The 22,360-nt window shown below is 41.5% G+C and overlaps 1 protein-coding gene across 7 annotated transcripts in view; it reads right to left on the reverse strand.

Annotated features, from left to right (window-relative positions):
• The window catches only part of arhgap44a (Rho GTPase activating protein 44a), a 64,087-nt gene extending 45,681 nt beyond the window's left edge, over positions 1 to 18,406 (reverse strand). For all 7 annotated transcript variants that reach the window (XM_058049667.1, XM_058049670.1, XM_058049665.1 and 4 more), the window contains exon 1: positions 18,056 to 18,406. In XM_058049667.1, coding sequence (XP_057905650.1) covers positions 18,056 to 18,108 — 53 coding nt within the window. In that variant the 5' untranslated portion in view covers positions 18,109 to 18,406. The remainder of the gene's footprint in view (positions 1 to 18,055) is intronic.
• Between the last annotated feature and the right edge of the window lie 3,954 nt (positions 18,407 to 22,360).

The raw sequence follows: 22,360 nt of genomic DNA on the forward strand, positions 1-22,360 counted from the left end.
TGTTCAGAGCATGTCTGGCTCATAGGAGGCCTCGGGGAAGACCCAGGATACGTTGGAGAGACTGTCTCTCAACTGGTCTGGGAGCGCCTAAGGATCCACCAGGAGAAGCTGGGTGAAGTAGGAGAGGAGATGGAATAGGGGAGGACATGGAGTTTTTCCCTGCTTAGGCTGCTGCCCCTGCGACCAGAACACAGATAAGAGGAAGAAAAAGGGTGGATGGATAGTCGCACTGAACTTCTGTTTGGTGTATTCTGTTGTTGTAAAAGGTAAAATGGAAAGGAGATGACACATTTTACAAGTTTATAAGCTATTTTGTGTTTTGTGGGCACCCAACTATTTTCGTTTAGAGGAATAGGAGGCAAAATGGCTCTTTTGAAAGTAAATGTTGCCAGCCACGAGGCTAAAGGGAGTCATGGCTTGTGTAGTGCCGAGGAGAAGCTAAAGCTGGAATACTCTTCCCTATTTTACCATGACTACTGATGGTATGCTTTAGGTACAAGGAAATTTGAATAGGGATGTTTGATAATGACTTTTTTGCCAATAACCGACATGCCGATATTGTCAAACTCAAATTCCGATATCAACCGATACCGATGTGTAAACACATTTTTATTGAGCCGTGTTTCTCAATTATTTTCTGTCATGACCTACCAAAGGACGAAAATACTTTAGCGCCACTCTGATTTGAAATACTAGAGAAAGTGATACTATTTATTAATTTGTCTGTACTGTACAGACTGAACTTGAAACTGAAACAAGGAAAATGCAACAAAATGGAGAGCATACAAACGTATTCAGGAGTCATGTTGCCTTTTGAGTACTATAAATTTGTACATGTTGGTAGGTCGGCATCTCGTGCCCCGCCTGACACAACAGGGCTGTGATGTTGATGAAGTATGCTCAGCACGGGATCTCTTCCTTTTTCCCAGAGTGCTTTGCTGTACTGTTGTTGTAAATGTTGAATAAATGACATGTTTAAAGCTCACATAATTGTTGGTTATTTTTCATTACAACAAAAATGCTCAGAACAAACAATCATCTTCCTGAGCGTCCGTAGCGATGTCGTCGATCTCAGTTGAGAGCTGGTATACCCTGTCACTCACAACGCCGATAGTGAGGCCATGTGTTACTCTGCCAGAAATATAATACTTTGTGTTAGCTGCCACATTAACAATATCAACGGCGTTCGGTTAGTTGTTAGGTTAGTTATTAGGTCAGTTATGTAAATGGAACAAAGTTGTGGAGATTTTTCTTAGGGCTTAAGCGTCAAAATAAGTGTGTCCTAATGACGTGCATTGTTAGCTACCTCATATTAACTAGTTTTCTTGTGTTTTAATGTATAGAAAAGGGAAATACATATGTGTTCATGTTTCACATAAGGATTGTAAATGATGGGGAAAAAATTCCCCAAAAAGTGCAGGTCCCCTTTAAGTGTACAGTATGTTCTTACACTTCAATATATGCCTCTATCTATTCTGAGTCTTCAAGCAAAGAAGATGTTTGCAACAAGAAGACAGAGGAAACACATATCACCACCTGCTGCAATCATGTCCTTGTCATCATGTCCGCTATTTTTTCCATAACAGCCAGCTGAAAGAATCAAACAAATAAGACGAAATGGCAGAATGCCAGTTTCTAGGCAACAAAAAAGTGTGAAGCCTGTTGTGTAAAAAGAGGGTTGTAAAATCTCATGTGTGTAAGTGAAAGTAAAGTGTGACTAGTAGATCAGAGTTTCCTGTTTTTTGGAATTGTTGTTTTTCACTGGGGGTTGCACATTGAAAAATCAAAGGATGTGGTGGCCATGTTGATATTTGTATATATTTTCATATTGTAAAGAGGCTAAACATGTATATTAGCAAACTTTGTGTTATTCGAGGGGCACAACGATTAGTCAAAATAATTTCAATACCTTGGTTACAAAAAATAGTCGAGGATTTTTTTCTGCCTTAAGGAATCACTTACGTCACCAATTACTTCACCCATGCAGACAACAAAGAAGGAAGAGGAGGTTTGAAGGTGTGGGAGAATGTGTCAAGAAAGAGAAGGAAAACAAAAATGACAGAAAATGTTGCTAAACAGCAAGTTAAATACGGTGACGTGTGTCCGTACATACCACACAACATATGCTGGTATGTTGGTCTATGCTGGTCATGCTGGTAGCTGGTCTATGCTGTTTTTTTCAGCAGTGTCGTTATGCGTTGCATCATCTCCAAAATGCAGCGGAACATCAGTGACCACGTCAGTTTAACGTAGGACAAATGTCGAGTGTTGTGCTAGGATCAGCATCAAACTAGCTAGAAAGATTTTCAACACGTCAGTAAAACATACATACATTATCTGATCCATCTTATTTATTATGTGCCGTGTAAAACTATGGCAGGCAACATCATTAAAAGCACTAAATGAATACAGAGCCAGCCTGCGGCTTATACTCACAAACATTGAGAATTTAAAACCAGTATAATAAATAAACAAATCTTACTTTGAGCTGACACTGTAAACAAAAAAATATGTTTGTGTGAGAGGTCTCACTCGCTCACATTTAGTATTTGCTAAACCTTTGTCAGCAAGTTTAAGAGGTAATATGCTGATAAAGAAAAATGTGCTTCCTGAATGTAAATTAGTATTTTTTCCAAATGATGCCCCTTATTTCCAAAATTATTTTCCCTTTATGTAAAAGACATAGCAACATATTATGACACAATAGTGTCTGATCACCTATGAACTAGTCATGTTGGACTATTTTGTTATGTATATTTTTGTTATGTATTGTGTGTGTATTTTTGTCTGTGTATTTTCCACATACACAGTCAGGTTTTGCCCAACCTGTGTGTGGTCCGATTCAGGGGTAGGAGAATTAGCTCACACAGATACGTACAGTACAGTCATTGTTTGCCTCTGTTCTTGTCTTTAACAATCAGCCAACACATATATACATATATTTGTACCACCCAATTGCCAACGTGTTTGAGAAGTATATGATATTCTTTCTTTCCACTTCCTGTTAACAATTTGCATCTATTCTGTCTGCCATTGAGGCCACTTCCTGTTCAAATGATCTCACAGCTAAAAGGTCGACCTCGACACCTGTGACGTGCATTGGACTCGCTTTCCTTCGAGCCAAATTTCAGGCAGCTATCGACAAAATCATAGCGCGAATGAAAGTCTGTGATGGAGATGCCATATGTCCGCTTATTTGTGCGTCATGCTGTTCCTCCCACATTGCCTCTTCTTCTTTGCTGTAGTTTTTAAAGAATCAGGAACACAGGCTCTTTAAGAGATTCGAAAGTGTGGAAAGGGAAGCGTCCAATATTACATCATCTCTTGATGGCGCCCTAACAAAGGGTCCTTATTGCTAATGCATTACTGCAACATGCTGTCTCAGAAAGGCACAGATATGGTTATAAAACTAAGAATAACAGCTTAATTTCTCACTGACAGTGGACTCAAAACTGAAGAAAACTATAGAAGTGTGCATGTGTCCTGATTTGCTACCTCGGCAAGGCAAACTACGCTTATTCTAGCTGCCAGGTGACATATGCTCCTTGAGAGTGTGACACACTTGTATAGCAATACATTGGAAGGCAGGCAAGGACAGCTTACATGAAAGCATATTGTGTATGTATGCAAATAAAATAGCCAAGGGTACACACATGCAGTGTTTCAACAAAATGGACCAAACACTGCTTACAAGTGCACTTATGCATGCAAAGCCAACACGAGAGAAAAAAGCATCTCCGACTATAAAGCTAGCCCTCAAATGGCTGCCATTTTCTGATAACAGCATTGTTCAGTGGTGGTGAGCCTAATCCTAAAAGCAAGAGGAAGGTGGGGAAGCTATTTCGATACACTGGTGTCACACAGGCGAGTGCATGAAGATGTGGTGTTGGAGAAAAAAAGGGGTTCATTCTTAAGGCAATTCAATCAGTCAATGCATTAGATAGACCGACTGAAGTCTAGCTACTAGTATACATGACAGCTCCAGTGTAGAGATGTACTAGATAGATAGAACTCTAGTGTAGCTACTAGTCTGGACACAGCTGTCCTATCCTCTTGTGGGTGGACACCCACAAGTCACCTAGTCACCTAGTCACCCACCTAGTCTTTCAGCATGAACTGATGAAGCCTGCTCGGATGAGAGGTGAAATATCTTCTAAGACAACCTGAACAGTCCAGTTGCCATCGATTGAATGCCTGTGTATATAATGACCCGGATAAATGAGAATACTCACAGGCAGATGGGGTTTATGTGTGAAAACACATAAAGAATGGAAGAATGTGGAAGAATGTGATGCATTGCCACAGACAACCTACGTATATAGGCCAGTGAGTTGGGGACTGGAGAAACAGGTTAAGTGAAAGCGTGCTGTCTCTTCCTGTATTGAATGAGGGCAAAAATACATCTAAAATTCAAAGTGACAAAAAAATAAAATGCAAATCTACTAAAGTACAAAAGCTGAGTCACAAAGGTAACAGCTCAACCACTGCAAGGCAAAACGACAACTAGAACGGCACTTATTGGCAGACCACAACTTACTTGGGATCAGGCCCAGAGTTCAGGATTCAGAACCTAATCAAAAGTTAATCAATTTGCCTGAAGCTCATACCAAAGCCATACACCACATGTAAAAAAAAAAATCGGGCAAAATCTGGCACAAACTACTGAACATATCTCCACTAACAGGGCTCGACAATAACGATGTACCGATGGCCCGGGGCAAGTTAAAACAAAATTCGGGCAAGTAAATCCAATCATTAATATTCCCGTCGGGCAAGTGCACTATAGCATGCCGTACTGCCAAGAGTTTTTTTTTAAAGCGGTTCTTGTTGGGTGTTGGTAAAACACGGACTGCGTAATTCCGGTGGTAATTTGCAAACCAATCCTTGCAAATCTTGAAATGGACCAATCAGAATCGTTTATTTAGACCGCGGTCCGTAATCCACAATCCGTGTTTTACCCACACCTGTTCTTGTTCGTGATCAACCAATCAGCGATCGTTTTACTAGGAAAACATCTATCATGGTGTCCCTGCCAACATCGTCTAATTCTTCAACAACTTCTGAAGGAAAACACCAAAAAGTGATGAAACAGTGCCTCCTAAACAAGTATTTTATTAGTGGCAGCAAATCAAATGATGGCACAGGTGAGTGAATCACATTGCTGTGACAATTTGAAGTGGTCACAATGAAACACCACCGATTAGATCCAATACCAAGTGCTGATTTTGCACAAGCTACAAAATCTAGCGGTTCAAATTCTCTGTGTATTTTTCTCACCTTTGCTTCACAAATTATTGTTTGACCATTGAGCATTTTTTTCTGGATTAAAAACACTTTACTAGTACACAAATGTGTCTATTCAATAATGTTTCATTGTGGTGCACAACTTATAAATATCACTGCTTACTACGACTACCATGTGTAAGGTAGTATGGTATGCCATGTTAACATACATCTCCACAATTTTTCAGACATTCCTCCAAATACAATGCATCAGTACTATTATCTGATGAATTATCAGCATATATTGATATATGATATCATTATGGCAGTCTTTTCATTTTACATGGGGCAAGTTCGGGCAAGTAGTTCTCACCTTAAGGATTCCCCATGGGCAAGTAATTTTTGTTTTTAACGTAGAGCCCTGACAAAATGTTTGAACATGCAGAGGAAGAAACCATTACATTTGTGTGGAATTAGTGTTCCCTAATGCATTCATTTATTCTAAGGATCGACCGATACATCGGTCGGCCGATATATCAGGCCGATATTTGCGTTCTTTACTTGAATCGGTATTGGGCGATACACGCGTGTGTTCGCCGATGTTTTTTTCCACCGCATGATTTACAGACAGGCATCCGCCGGGCAGGTTTGATGCATAGGTCATCGATGACATCGACACAAAAAATACGTTGACACTTGAACTGCATGTTGATGCGCCTTCACTCAGAATTCGTGGTGGAAAAAAACATTCATTTCAGTGAACATTCCGCTTCAGGATCATTCTGCTTCATTCAGTAAAAAGATTGGTCAGTTGGTCGTTAGCCTGTGATCTCCCCCGGTCAGTCGTGTCTAGTCAGTCCGTTCACTCATGTTCACGTTCTTTCCGACTCAACAGCTCACCAACTAGTGCTGTGTCGGTCATGAACAAAACGGCCGGCAGACTGAACGGGTATTTTATGGACGGTTCATTTGTACGCAAAAAAGAACTAGTTCTTTTGACCCGTTCGTTCACTAACGCCACACCACTACTCAGAATCAAAACATGGCGGCGGCCACGGCAACAAGTTTCAGTGAGTCCGGCTAGAAGAAAAGATCACGCAACAGAGTATCCAAACTATGGGAATACTTCACGCCAAAAGGTAATGATGTGATGGTTTGTGACCTATGCAAAATTGAGATGGAATATCACAAAAGCACGACGGCGATGCACCAGCACCTATTGAGGAAGAACACAGGAGCTGCTTGTGAGGAGAAGATGCCGTACGTTTTCAACTTTTTTTTTATTTCCTTGTTTGCAATGATTAACCCCGTCATTCATTCAAACCGCACCACGTAACTTGTGCTCCAGCCTCGCACACACAGAGCATGTGCCCAAACAAAAACACACTCCTCACACACTGGCGTCTTGCTGACACTTTTTTTTAACTGACACAGACACACACTCCTCAAATACATGCTATAGTTTTATTTATATTATTATTATTGGTATTATTCATGTTATTATACTTTATTGATATGGGCAGATCATTTAGAAATATATATATTTTTATTAACCTGTGCATGTGTTTGTGGTTTATGTTTTCTGGGACTAATCAGGGACTTTCAGGGATTAATCGATGCATCGAAAACTATTTTCTAGATTAATGGATTACAGTAATAATCGTTTAACCCAGCCCTAGCTGAATGCTTCATCTTTAAATGTACCATTGTAATTAGGGAGCTGTTGATGTAGTTGGAGGCTAATATGTACAGCTGTTACCAACACCGTTTTAATGTCAACATTGTCAATTCAGTCCCATGGTGTAGGAGTTTCATTCAGCGAACGCCGGGCTGAAGTTAAATGCGTATCGTATTATGTGTGTGCGCTCTCTCCGAGCATGCACGCACACACACACAGAACGAATTGGAGCAGCCGTGTCTGCTATCAGAGGTCTTTAGCGTGCACAACACGAACTTTAATGATGAGAGAAATGTTTTATATCTCGTACTAAATTGTGTCAGTGTGATGTGTTTGTGTGTGTGGAGGCGGAGGAGCAGTCATCACATCGATGCTAGATAAAACTTCAATTATGACAGAAATGTTTTGCACATGGTTGAATATTTATTCCTTTTAAAGTTGATGCCTTGTAAATGTATGTTTCAGAAAGCTGAATCCTACTGTGTTCAGGATTTACATTTCAATAAATATTTGTTTGAACTTGAGACCTATAATATTCATCATTTTCATTTTTTCATGTAAATTGAGGGAGCGAAAGCAGTATCGGCCACAAATATCGGCCTAAGCAAAATCGGCCATCGGCTAAGGGTGATGGGAAAAAATCGGTATCGGCATCTGCCCGAAAAAAAACATATGGGTCGATCCCTAATTCATTCAATTCATTCATTTTCTACCGTTTATCCTCACAAGGGTTGCGGCCTTGCTGGAGCCTATCCCAGCTGTCTTTGGGCGAGAGGCGGGGCACACCCTGGACTGGTCACCAGCCAATCACAGTGCACATATAGACAAACAACCATTCACACTCACGTTCATACCTATGGACAATTTGGAGTCAGCAATTAACCTAACATGTTTTTGGAATGTGGGAGGAAGCCGAAGTCCCTGGAGAAGACCCACGCACACACAGGGATAGCATGCAAACTCCACACAGAGATGCCCAAGCTGGGAACGAACCCGGGTCTCCTAGCTGTGTGGCAAACGCGCTAACCACTTGGTCATAATGTTCAAAACATAAAACATTACAATGAATTTTAAATCCATTTATTCATTTTGTACCACAATGTGTATGGCTATAGCCAATGCCAACTATCCTTTTTCCTGGTCAGACGCCAAAACACCATTATAATTGCGATAATGCGGTAGCCTACCACTCAAGAAGTAAACATCCGCCTTTAGTCAGACAGTAACGCAAAAATTGCGTTACAGAATTAGCTAGCTGACTGACAAACAGAATGGCGAAAAGTACAGTACATTTCTGCTTGAATGGACAGAGGAATTTGCCTCCGTGGGGAGAGCAGGTTTGGCGGTGTGTCTAATATGCAGTGAGAACATTTCATCGATGAAATTGTCAAATATAAAGCGGGACTTTGACACACGCCATGCTACAAGTGCATCTATATGTCACGCAGGGGACAACCGGAAGAAGACCGGCATGTCAACTGTCCAAAGTTCAAGCTAATCAGCAGCATTTCTGTAGCTGGCCAGATTTGCCATTTTTTTTTTAGCAATAGTGAAGAGCGGAAAGCCAGAGATCGCATTTGTGAGCTACACACGATAACCAGTACAGCGTTGTAGTTCTTCCAGAATCTGCACCTATTCAGTGGTATTTCTTTGGATTTTGTGGTTCCTGCAAAAACGGTCTGTTTTAATGTATTCGACCCACAGCCCGCCACCAAGCATGGATACTCGGCTGTGGTTGGTCACACAGTTTGTGCTGCTAACTTTATAGGAGTTGATAATGAACAACATTTTCTTTATTTGGCTTGCCATATGGCCCTATTGACATACACTATATGACCAAAAGTATTTGTTCACCTGCCGTGACTCACATATGAACTTACGTAAGTGCCATCCCATTCCTAACCCATAGGGTTCAATATGATGTCGGCCCACCTTTTGCAGCTTCAACTTCAACTTTTGCAGCTTTGGCTTCAACTCTTCTGGGAAGGCTGTCCACAAGGTTGAGGAGTGTATTTATCGGAATTTTTGACCATTCTTCAAAAAGCACATTGGTGAAGTCATACATTGATGTTGGTGGAGAAGGCCTGGCGCTAAGTCTCCGCTCTAATTCATCCCAAAGGTGTTCTATAGGGTTCAGGTCAGGACTCTGTGCAGGCCAGTCAGGTTCATCCACACCAGACTCTGTCATCCATGTCTTTATGGACCTTGCTTTGTGCACTGGTGCATAGTCATGTTGGAAGAGGAAAATTGATTGATGATCTAAAAATGCATATGCGTTAAGCTGTATTCAGTGTAAAAAAATACAGAAAAGGTTCCAAACTCCTGCTTCAGCTAAATTGGAAGTGTTCAAAACACTGTAAAACCTAATAGTACATCTTTTTAAACCACTTAAGTTAATTAGACTTGATTCTTGAAAAAAATTACACTCACTTACTTAAAATGAATTGAATATACTTAAACGATAACAATTGTTTTAATAACTCTTTCATTTTTAGTTCATTTAAAGTTACAGAAGGTTTCAAGTAGATGTAAACAAACCTATTTAGTTAGATAAACTCATCTTCTCTGATTTGATTTTAATTTTTGAGCGAGTTTTGTGAAACCTGCTGGAACCTGTTTGCACCTGTTCAACCTCACATCTTCAGCAGCACGGTACCCACACGGGGAGCACAGCTGAATTATTTCAGTTTTATCAAGAAATCAGAAGGCTATCAGAAACGACCTCTTCACTTTTGCTGAGGCCAGCGGCGAATGGACCTTCATGTCTTGTCTATGGTAAGAACATTTTTTATGCCCCCCTCCCCCCCGCTTTGTCTTTCACCCTTTGCTTACGTTTGCTTTTAAGGGTAAGTTAGCCAATTAACATATCTCAGAACAGAAAACTCCAAACCGTGTCACATTGCCAAATAAAAATGTTGCCTGATAAATGAAGTTGTTCACTGGTATCGCTAGCAAACGTTCGTCGTAGCTAATGTTAGTTTATTAAAATGAGGCTTTCCAAAGAATTATATTTTTCCGGCAGTTTAAAGAGTGAAGTTGTTGGCCGTTAGCGATAGCACACTTTCGTTGCAGCTAAAGTTAGTAACTTAAATCGACGCTTTCCACAGAATTATATTTTTCGGCAGCTTAAAACGTGAAGTTGATGACTAGCTTGGTGGCTCTAGTTAACGTTCGTTGTACCGAACTTAACTTAAATAAACCGGGGTTTTCACAAGAGTATATTTTCGGATTTTGTTTCCTTAACTTGTGTAACAGATGTACTGTTCAAAACAAGCAAACATTGAGGGCATGCATTCAGGAACTTATTGGAAGTGAGATGTTGTTTTTGCTGAAAAGCTATAAGACATGGTACATTGAGCATCTACGATCTTATAAGCTAACAGATGATGAAAGCAAGGGCCATACAGTGAAGTCTGTGTGCCAGATAACTGACTAGATACCTTTGTTTGCCAACTCATTCTCATCACTAAACATTTCATTTCAGAGTTGATGTAAGAGCAACATTTCATCCAGCAGCTGTCCTGTCTTCTGACCTGAAGGACATTTCTAAGAACTGTCTTGGATATTCCTGACAATACACTTAAAGGGGAATTTCATTTTCCAATTTTGACCTCTCAAGATTTGTAACAAAGCTAGAGGAAAGCTATTAGACAATGTGCTTGCCTCTGGAATGTTTTTTTATTTGTTTTTGAAGAAAACTATACTAATTTTGTTTTTTCCCTTTCTGTATTGCAGATTTTTTAAAAACAGTGCTAATGGGAACAAATGAGAGTTTGAAACTCAGGGTCATTCTTGATTATGTAAATGCAGAGAGGCTTATTTTGCCGTCCCGTCCTGAGAGCGTAAATGCCCTAATATATGACGGTAAATACATGTTGAACTTGACCTATGACTTGCGTCTTCAACTTTCTTCTAAATTACCCTCAAGGACAGACTAAGGACACACTGGAGACACAGAGACTCGAGATGGTGGAGCAGTTTAAGAAGATGTCCATGGAGAAAGCTATGGTTCTCATTCATCAACATATGCAGCAGACCTTCGCACTGAGGCGGGAAGAAATAGTACATTCAGACCCTCCCATTGTTGATGTTGTTGCAAGATGGCCTGCACTCTACTGTGAAGCCCAGGTGGGTAAAAATATAAGAGCACATGTAATGTAAAAATAACTGTCTATTTTGTCTACATAAGTCTATCATAAGTTTAAAATTGAGATGCAGGACTTTTTCATTGTGTAATGGGTACTCTGTAAAAAAAAAAAGCCCGTCTCTTTTTGTAATCCATTACTGTAATTCCATCACATCACCAATCGGAGTCTTCGCTACTCCTTCTTTGCTGCACTCGACAAGCACACACCTCAGCTTTTAAAGCTCTACCAAATGAAGAAAATCTGAAGTTTCGGTGAAAGGTTACAAGCTCTTCTAATGGGACCAGGTACAGCTACTCCCATACAATAAATCAATGATAAAATCTGATTATTGCATTCAGTCTAACTTCACATGTTCACATCTTGTCCTTTTTGTGTACTTTAGGACAAGAACAACATTACTGCAGCGAGGACAGCAGCCCTGGCCGGCCTCCCGCTGTACCTAAAGGAGGATTTTTCTGGTGTCTTCAAAACTTCACAGGTATTTTTTTGGGATTTCTTTAATCAAAGTTGATCACATGTCATTGGTGATCACATATTGTAAGAAATAAAATCCTTACAGAAATCCTGTCTTGAAGCAGATGTAAGTTTCAAGGGATAGTTGGGATTTTTGTTATTACATGAAGTTGTATGACATCATCAGCAGTGTAGTGCATCAACAGTGACCTACCCCCCACCTGGTCCCTTGAGCAGAGTTCTGGTCAGATTTCAGTGAGGCAGACTGTAGTTCCGGTTAGTTGGTGGGGCAACTTAAGTAAAGAGTTTGGCTTTTCAAAGCAATATGGTTTCAAAAGAGTAATACCGTTGCTCACAAAAACGTCAGACCTCTCAGTCTCTGTTATTTTCTCTCCATTTGTATCAGTACGAGTATTTGCCTGTCCATCTTGCGTCATTGCGTCTTCATCCACTGTGGAACCATACTCAACAATGGACAGGTGACCATGTGAAGGGATACATATGTAATGCCGAGCAATTTGTGAGTTTTGATTTTCTTTGAGGAGGCATTTTTGTGATGCAAATGTGATACTCTTTTGAACGCATATTGTTATGAGAATCCAAACTCTTTACACTGTGAACTATGTTCCTCCTCACCAAAATCCGACCAGAACACCGCCCACAGGACAAAGTGGGCGGTAAGTCACGGGTAATGAACTACACTGCTGATGGGGATGTCATACAACCTCATGTTAAAAAATCCAAACTACTCCTTTAAAGTCTGTGAATAGCTCGAACGTTTCTTTGTGTCACTTTTTTGAAGGGAAAAAAGAAAGCCTTACTACGTTGCAATTTCCTCAAGGATAAAGTCATTTTTATTTTGATTAAATTATTTGTATTTGATATAAGATAACCAATTCTTAACTTGCAGTCTGCGAGCACAACATTTAAACCGTTTAAATCAGCAGGAGTATGTACTGAATATTTCCTGTCAATGCTTGAATTAATATGATGGGTGAACATTTTCTACTTTGAAGAGGCAAAGTAGAGGCACCCCATGGTGAAGCAGTGGCTCTGCTGACTGTGGTCAGTGAGGATGAGGTGCCAACTGGGATACCTTTTGAAACACACCATGTGTCCATCGTCCTCGAGGGTCAGGTTCTAATGTCTCACAGATCCCTTGAGTAGCTGTTGTTTTGAATATTATGCTTTTCCAATTTGAAAAAAGATATTCCAGTACATTTCTACATTTTCAAACTTCCATGAGTCAGTCTCATTGTGACAACAATCTAAGTTGTATGTTTGAGTTTCAAGTTTGTATTCTCGAAAATATGGTCTTGTAATTTCAATTAGAAGTCTACACAAGGTAACACAGAAAAGCATTGACATTTCTGGAAATGTCTTAAGTAATATAGAATTACTCAGTTTGCTAGTTTTGTGTGGATCAGCTTTATTTTGAGGGTGTTAAGTGTGTTGCTGCCTCCCTTAATTCTTAATGTCTTGTAGACTTAAACAGTCTATTGAACAATCTTCAATAAAGAATGCTTGTATTGTTTTTAAATAAATGGCAAATTTGTTTTAAATAATTGTCTCATTTGTGTTCATATAACTTAAACAGTTTAAGGCAATCGGTTTCCTTAAATGAAGTGAGTAATCACTACTGCAAAACAGTTTATACCACTAGAATGAGGTGAGTACACTTAATAGGTTGAACAAAGTGAGCTAAACTTGTGCCTTTAGATTTGAGTTAACGAGACATGTTTGAGTTTCTAGTACTCAAACAATACTATCTGAATTATTTATTTAGCTTAAGTAATTCTAACTTTAAATTGAGTCTTTGTAGCTTAAACAATAAGGGTTGCTTTGACTTAACTGAAAAACAATGTTCTACTTATAATGTTTGAGTTAATAAACTTAAATGATTTAAGGCAATCGGTTTCCTCAAACCATTTGAGTTTAACTAACTTGTCAGGTTTTACAGTGAAAGTTACAGTTGGGTAGAGAGCACAAAAGCAGGCCAGAAATAATTTGCGCACTGCCTCTCCCACTGTACCCTCATGCATCTCCTTTACGCTGTAGTGCATGCATGGCTGCACATCCTCAGGCATTCAGCATTGCTCCACAGAGGCCATTGGTCAAACGGGTGATCACATGACATGGATGTCACCCTGGGAGGCAGCAGCAGCAGCCTTGGATGGCTGGTGAGATGCTGACACAGCACACCTGATACCCTTCTTACGCACACCCCCTGATACCAAAAGACCTTCAAGCTCTGAATAAATAGCAGTTACTCAACGCTACATGCCAAAAAGAAGCAGGAAGGTTTAAAACTCCATCATTCTATGACAAAACACTCCAAACACACATCTGTCTAATTTAACTGCTGCAACAGTATAGGTTATGTTTACATGCGAGCAAAGTTCAGCACCACTGATGGCTCCATCAAGAAGGTTAAAAGCTCCCCCTCTCTAAATGTTGGTTTTAAGCTTGAATAAGCACAAGCCTAAATTTCAGTAATTACAAAATGGAGCAATATAATGAATTCTTGGGAAATCACCTCAGTCAATTCTGCCTGGGAAAGACAAAGTTCATAAAAAGAGTGAGGCCATGCATCACTTGGGCACTGATATTTTCACTGATATTAAGTGACACAGGACTGTCAGCAATATGAGTACACTAGAGGTCTTTAAAGGGAACATGAAACATGAACACACATTTCCTTTTCTATGCATTATAACATGAGAAAATTAGTTAATGAGCTAGATAACAATGCATGTCATTGGAACACACCTATATCGGCTACGAAGCCCTCTAAAAAAAACTAACAACCTTGCATAAGTTGATATAGATGCTGTGATCATGCATTAACAAGTACAGTGATAACATGTAATGTTACAGTATATCGCCCTATTTTGATGATTTAAAACACTAACGGAACTTATTATGCTAGTTCCGTCAACACCAGCAGCATATACGTACATATACAGCAACAGCACTTAACATGTCCGCTCTCATTTGGATGGACAGAAAAGGTGTGAATGATGGGCAAAATTAAAGTTCCCCTTTAAAATGTACTAATGCATCCATAGGGCTCATAACAGACTAAGCCGTTATATGTCTCACAGGATGCACAGTCTTGCATGGGTGTCCAAGGGTGGTGTCCAAAATCGAGGCTCTATACTGGAATTGAAAAGTGCTTTAAGTAAGTACACCATCTGTGTGTGCAGCTTCAATGCTAATGACCTGTATTTGTCCACACCTGTGTGTGCTCCAAGAAGCTCTATTGTACACTTACAGTTACACTGTAACTGCACTTTTATATGTTTATATATATGTATATATGCCATATATACATATATATATATATATATATATAACATTAAGGGGGACCTATTACGCTTTTTCCCACTATTCTGACCTATAAATGTAGTTAGAATGTTGTATTCTCGTGTTAAATGATCCCAAAGTGTCATATAATGAGGTTTGCGCATTTGGAAGTGAGCTCTGAAAGAAGTTTGGGATTGCTCAAAACACTCGGTCATAAAACACACGGTCATAAAACTGCCCCTTTTGAGATGTCACAGAGGGGTGGACATCCTCATATGGGCGTGCCTATAAGCAGATGAGCGCTCTGCCCTCCCCCAAGCTCTGCTTCCACCACCCTCCCCTAAGCTCTGCTACTCTGTTTACTTGCTAGCAAAGACACATTTGTTTACAATTCCTAACAACACCACCGTCAGGCACAAGTGGTTGGAGTTCCTGATTCCAGAAGCAGAAGGAATAGATTTTAGTCTGTCAATGGCATTTCACTCTGGACTGTTTTGTGAACATGGACCAGTATGCAGCTGCACTAGCCGACGCCATTCCAACGTTACTTGGTTGTGTGGACTGAGCAGGCCCTAAGTAACAATTTATCCTAACTTTGTTTATTTTGTGTAAGCCATGAAGCAAATGTGCTTGTATACAGGAATGTTGCTAATAGCCATTTCCCACCACAATTAGTGGCCACATTTGGTTACCGCTGCTGTAGGGAAATACTAAAATGCTAAAGCCACTTTCCATTGAGAAACGTCTTGATGCAAGCTCTTTTCTTGAGAAACTTTGGACTGTCCAGTCCCTACTTTCAGATCGGACTCAGGATCCAACACATATGGCTGTATGTTAATAGCCAAAATTTTAATAAGATAAATCACCGTTTATTATCAACTCCTACACCGTTTGCAGCTAGCGGCACAAACAGGAACTCCTTTTACGTACTTGCTAGACTAAACACAGCGGAGTGGGCGTGTCTGGAAATGGGCCATGGGTGGAATACATTAAAACAGACCGTTCAGAAATACAGCTGAATAGTGCATATTGTGGAAGAACCATAAGGCTTTGTGTGCTGGCTATCATGTAGAACCGCAATACAGGAAAAAATAGCATAATAGGGAGTGGGACAGGAAGATACAAATGTTAGCAACACTAACAGAGCTAGGTGAGCTTCATTGCTAACATTACAAATCACATTTTAAGAGCAACATCATGCTGGGTTAGCCTATTTACTAAAGAAAAACAAAATTGGAACTCCCATGTCTCTAGCTAGCAGAGCTCCAGGCTTTATTTTAAGATGTGTAGCAAAGCCTTTTAGACACAGCGTGAGCTCATCTAGCTGGGAGCGGGTCAGAGGTGGTATCATAATTAAGAGTACAATAGCAAAACCTTTTAAATTATCAAGATTTCGTACTTGCAATTAAAAACATGTTGAACTTAAGATACTTTGACTCAAAATGCTGAGCAAGGGAGTAAGTGTGGCTAACATAGAAAGACATTATCTACATCCAATTAGGTTCGCTTTAAACTTGTCAATGCTTTTTTGTTTTATTTTACAGACGAGCACTATTATTGACACAAAATACGACGATAGCCGAGTCTGAAGCACATGACTTGCGATATCATAGTTTCACAGTGTCATCATGGGACATCATCCCACCCTGACAAATGGAAAAAGGTGCTTAAATGATGCGTGAGATGAAATGAAACACTGAATTATTTTGTTACATTAATGTTTAGACACATATTCTGAATAATGTTCATCCAAACACATGATTACAGTTTTTAAAAAGGAAATAGTTGTAGTGCTTTTGTATACTTGACACTTAGCCTGAAAGTATAGTTAGTGTGTGGCGATTGTACAGCTACTGTATGCTGTATCCCTGTCCGCCTTTACAGTGTACAACAGCAAAAGCCATTCACATCATCAACACTTCCCTAAGAATAGACCAGAATTCCCAGAGAAAATTCATTATCTCCCTCATCAAGACCAAGTAGGACATTTGGACGTCAACCTTTCACTGTCAATCCTCACAGTTTCAATAAATCTCACAATATTTTATGTTTCCCTTTCTGACATAGGGAGGGGCGGAGCTCAAGGTCGACAGAGGTGAAGACATATCTTTAGACACACCTGCTACAATCCAAAACATTTAATGTATGGTAAATATGTCTCATGAATATCCAGTGCTATTGTATGAATATTTATTGCTGTGATGTGCACTGGTGTAGAAGTGCACTGCAGCATAAAGAGACGGAATTGTGCAAGTGTACTTCATGTTTAGTCAGTACTTAAAAGCGCACTAATGGACTAGGGGTAATTACTGGCCTAACTGGTCAAAAGGCAACAGAAGACTATGACCTGTGAACATGCACTTCCATAGTATTCTATAGTATTCTATAACATGCTATAACAGCTATGACTCCGAACCCTGAAATAAATCTGGAGGCTGCAGGCACCACACACCTCAACCAGGACCCACCCTTTTTTTTCCTCTTTTTCACAAGCCTCTTCATCACCACACATCAGATTCACGCCCACACACATGCATGACTCAAAAACAGCAAAAAAGGTATGCTAGGAGTTTATTCTTAAGTCATACACACTGCCATCAATTTTGACCTGCACCTTTTGGGTGTGACACTGAGGAGACGACATATTTAATAGAAGTGAGTGGTGTGGGAAAAAGGTCATAATGTGCAAAAAGGCAAAGTCCAAATTGAAGTAAAATATTGCTTGATGGAGTAGACGACCTTTAGGAATTATGACAAGGCTGCACGCATGGTGGTAGTGGGGGTGGTTCCCCTCCAAACAGCTGACATTACTGCGTAATGAAAACATTGCGCCTTTTCCTCTGCACTTGCTCTAATGTCGCAGCCCGCTCTACATTGGTGCTCTCTAAATGACACCCCCCCCCCCCCCCACGCACACACACACACACACAAGCATGCATTCTGTTTGCATGGGAGAGCAATCTTATGTGTTCCTGCTCTTCTTGTGCATATAGTACGCATTTCCGTGGGCAGGCAGGCAGGCAGGCTGGGAGCCTGCGTGGGGGCAGTGCGCTTCCCACACGCTGCCAATGCGGTAACCTGTACCAATGGACCCCACGCACACGCGCTTATTTAATCCTGGCGTGCATTTAATAACAACACCATAGGGTTAATAAACACCGCACGAAATGGTTAATGGCAATGAAGTGCAAGGGGAGCTTTACTGGGGGTTGCAGAATGGCGCACACAGAGATGAGCCCCTTCTTACCTTCCCACCGTTTGGTTGGCGAGCTGCCTCATCCGATTGAACTGCTTCTTCATCTTCTTGAATGCTGCAAATTAACGCCTACAAGGATTCCGCATTATCTCACTAAAAATGAAATTAAATAAATGCTCTAAAGGAGAGCCCCAAACTCCAGCTCTGCAGTCATTTCCTGTCCTCATCGCCTCATCGTGCTCACGCCCAAAACGTTTATTTTCACGGTTACATCTTTCCAAAAAGGACCCAGTGTATCTATGAGACACACACACACACACATACGCACTGCCTGGGAAAGGATGCTGGAGCTGGAAATGCTCAACTCCGCCACTCGCACACACCCTCACATCTAACACACAATCCACGAGAAGAGATTCTGCGGCAGTGCATTGTGGGAAATGGAGTCCGTGCCCGAAGAAGGAATACAGTCAAATGATGTATGGCGTAAACAAACAACTTACGTATATTTATACTATTTCATATTATTAGCAAATATGACATGATGTCAGAACATGACGTTGCGATGTCCGTGGCATAATTAAGGGGACTGTGTGAATCAAAGGCACATTACATGACGTCGTCTGCCCTACGTCGGTTTGGTCGCCATGATGGTAAGCAGAATCCAGAACTAGTGCATTCTTAAGATATTCAGCGATGAATTCCTCTCATATACTGTCCAAAAGACCCGGTTTGTCATAAAAACTTTGTGGATTTATAACATTGATTGTTATAAATCAACAGGACATGGCCAACACTTGATATCTTCAAGCTGCTTTGTTTCTCTGGGTGGAATTTAATTCATGTCAAATCAGTGATGATGATGATGATGATTTAATGTATCAATGCCATTCATGAAATACAGTGGTTTGGGCTCCCCGGATAGTAAAATAAGATTTTCCTTTATAAATCACTGGTTGTTGGATCAGCCATTTCAGTTAAATATATCATATAGCAGACAAACAGAGCGATATTTGAGAAGTGAAATGAAGTTTATAGGATTTACAGAAAGTGCAGTAATTTTGAGTGTTAAGTGTTAAACCTTTTCATACCGCTGTAACTTTTACATTGTGTAATTATCCATTGATAATTATCCATTTGATAGAAGAACTTTTAATTCAGATTTCTGTTGTTTATACAGCCCGTAGTCATGAAATAACCAGGATTTTAAAAATCAACATATTGGAGTGGTAATTAGTGGATTACTGGAATGGTAATGAATAGGGATGTCACGATATATATACTTGAGACGATATATGGGATTGGATCTAGAAATATATTAATGGCTTTTAAGAAAGGTACAATAAAAAAATACATGACAATAATTGCTATCTATTAATTTAATTTCTACTACAAAACCCAAAACCAGTGAAGTTGGCACGTTATTCATTCATTCATTCATTTTCTACCGCTTTTTCCTCACGAGGGTTGCGGGGGGTGCTGGAGCCTATCCCAGCTGTCTTCGGGCGAGAGGCGGGGACTGGTCGCCAGCCAATCACAGGGCACATATAGACAAACAACCATTCACACTCACATTCATACCTATGGACAATTTGGAGTCGCCAATTAACCTAGCATGTTTTTGGAATGTGGGAGGAAACCGGAGTACCCGGAGAAAACCCACGCATGCACAGGGAGAACATGCAAACTCCACACAGAGATGGCCGAGGGTGGAATTGAACCCTGGTCCTCCTAGCTGTGAGGTCTGCGCGCTAACGACTCGACCGTTGGCACGTTATGTAAATCGTAAATAAAAATAGAATACAATGATTTGCAAATCCTGTTCAACTTATATTCAATTGGATACACTGCAAAGACAAGTTACTTCAAACAGGTAAACTTTGTAATTTTTTGTAAATATTAGCTTCTTTGGAATTTGATGCCTGCAACATGTTTCAAAAAAAGCTAGCAAAAGTGGCAAAAAGACAGAAAGTTGAGGAATGATCATCAAACACTTATTATTTGGAACATCACATAGCTGAACGGGCTAATTGGGAACAGTTGGGTGCAATCATTGGGTATAAAAGCAGCTTCCTGAAATGGCATTCACAAAAAATGATGGAGCGAGGGTCTCCACTTCGTGAACAAATGCATGAGCTGATTGTTGAAGAGTTTAAGAACATTCCTCAACGAGCTATTGCAAGAAATTTAGGGATTTCATCATCGACAGTCCACAATATCATCAAATGATTCAGAGAATCTGCACGTAAGCGACAAAGCTGAATACCAACTGAATGCCTGTGATCGTCGATCCCTCAGGTGGTACTCATCAAAAACCAACACCAGTGTGTAAGGGACATCACCACATGGGATCAGGAACACTTCAGAAAAACACTGTCAGTAACTACAATTCGCCGCTGCATCTGCAAGTGCAAGTTAAAACTGTACAATGCAAACCGAAAGCCATTTATCAACAGCAATAGCTGGGCCCAAGCTCATCTAAGATGGACTGATGCAGGCTGTCGTTCGATCTGCAGAGAAGGTGATTGGCTGCAATCTCCCATCTCTCCAGGATGCCTCCAGGACCCTGAGGCGTGCAGAAAAGATTGTGGCCGATCCCTCTCACCCCGGACACAGACTCTTAGAGACGCTCCCCTCTGGGAGGGGGCTACGGTCCATCAGGACCAAAACCTCACGCCACAAGAACCTCACAATTTTTTTCCCGTCTGCTGTCAACCTTATCAACAAGGCCACACACAACTTTATGCGTTACATTAACGCTCAGTTTGGACATTTTCTGAAAAAATAATCAGACTGGGTTTCTGGAAAAAAAAAAAAAAAAAAAAAAAAAAAAAACAGATTGTGTTTATATATTTATACTGTTATATTTTGTATTTTCATTTTTAATAGATGTGTCTGCACCAACTTCACCACAACAAATTCCTAGTATTCCTAGTAACAATGAAGACATGAACCGTGATAGTAAACACAATTACAGCCATACATTTGCAGTAATTAAAATCTCACTGCTTGACAAAATTATTACTGTAATAATAGCATACCAATAGCATAAAGACATCAGGGATAAGATGGTAGATTGTGTAGAGAAGCACCCAAGTGCTGTGAGTGTCCATATGGAGGTGTGCACTTCTGTTGGTGTGCATATTCATATATGTGTGCGTAAGTGTGCTCATATGCAGGTCAAGCCCTCACCGCCAGAGATCCACCAGCCCCTGTGGGTGCGGGCAAAGCCAGGGCCGACTCCCCAAGACACGCCCCCAAAGCATCCCCCCGAAGAGACCAGCAAGGGGCTATGGAGGAGCAATCCCAACCAGCAACAGGGCGCCAGCAGGCCGGAGGAGAGCCACACCCCCGAGACCAGCGGGAGACCACTAGGGCAGAAGGGCCTCCAGGCCACACACCTGCGGGGACAAGGGCGCCCCCGCCAACCGGAAGGGAGCCCGCCCACGACCGGAGGCGCCGCCCCCCACCCCCAGGAAGCGGAACCCGGCCCGCCCCAGGTAACCCCAGGCCCGACTACCGACACAGGACTGCCCCGGCCGGGACAGAAGAGGCCCGGACCCACTGGCAGGCGGCCAGAGATGAAACACCCAGCGCCAGACCCCTGCAGAGCCCACCCCGTCTATCTATATAGCTATACATATATACACACACACATATATATGTATATATGTATACATATGCGTGTATATATATATATATATATATACATATATATATAATAAAACAAATAATTAATAAGTATTTAAAACAATAAATACATAAAAATAGCTCAGACACACGCACACACCCCATCCACTCAATACGCACACATGCAAGCACACACTGTGGACGTCTCCGGGTCGGGCTTCCGGGGCGTCCAGGGCGGGGGACACAGGTCCCAGATCCACAACCAGGCCCCGAGCCCAGACGGGACACGGACCGCTAAGGGATAGCACCCCAGACCCCCCTCGACCACGGCGTCGGGGCTACATCAGTGAGGCAGACAAAGGAGCGGGTGAGGGGGGAGGCCCGCACAGCAGGCCCGACTCCGAGGTGCGTGCCCCCCACCCCCACACGCCACCCAGGCCCCCGTCCCCACGAGCGAGATCAGGCCCCATCCCAACACACAGCCCGGTCCCCGCAGCAGCCACCACAGCGCAGCAATCCCAAGCCACCACAGCAGATTTCAAGCCACCAGTAGCATGGACCCCACCCCGCACTCCCGACCAACCGAGCGGGGCAAGCCAGCACAGCACCGCCCGGGGCAAGCCGTGGGCTGCAGGACCAGCCACAGACCCCACCCCCGCGATGGCCTCCAGCCACCCCACGCAGAGGGCCCAACCAGAGATTGTGCCAGTTACGCCACTCCCAGGC

Source organism: Doryrhamphus excisus, chromosome 15, assembly GCF_030265055.1.
Source record: "Doryrhamphus excisus isolate RoL2022-K1 chromosome 15, RoL_Dexc_1.0, whole genome shotgun sequence".
NCBI lineage: Eukaryota > Metazoa > Chordata > Actinopteri > Syngnathiformes > Syngnathidae > Doryrhamphus > Doryrhamphus excisus.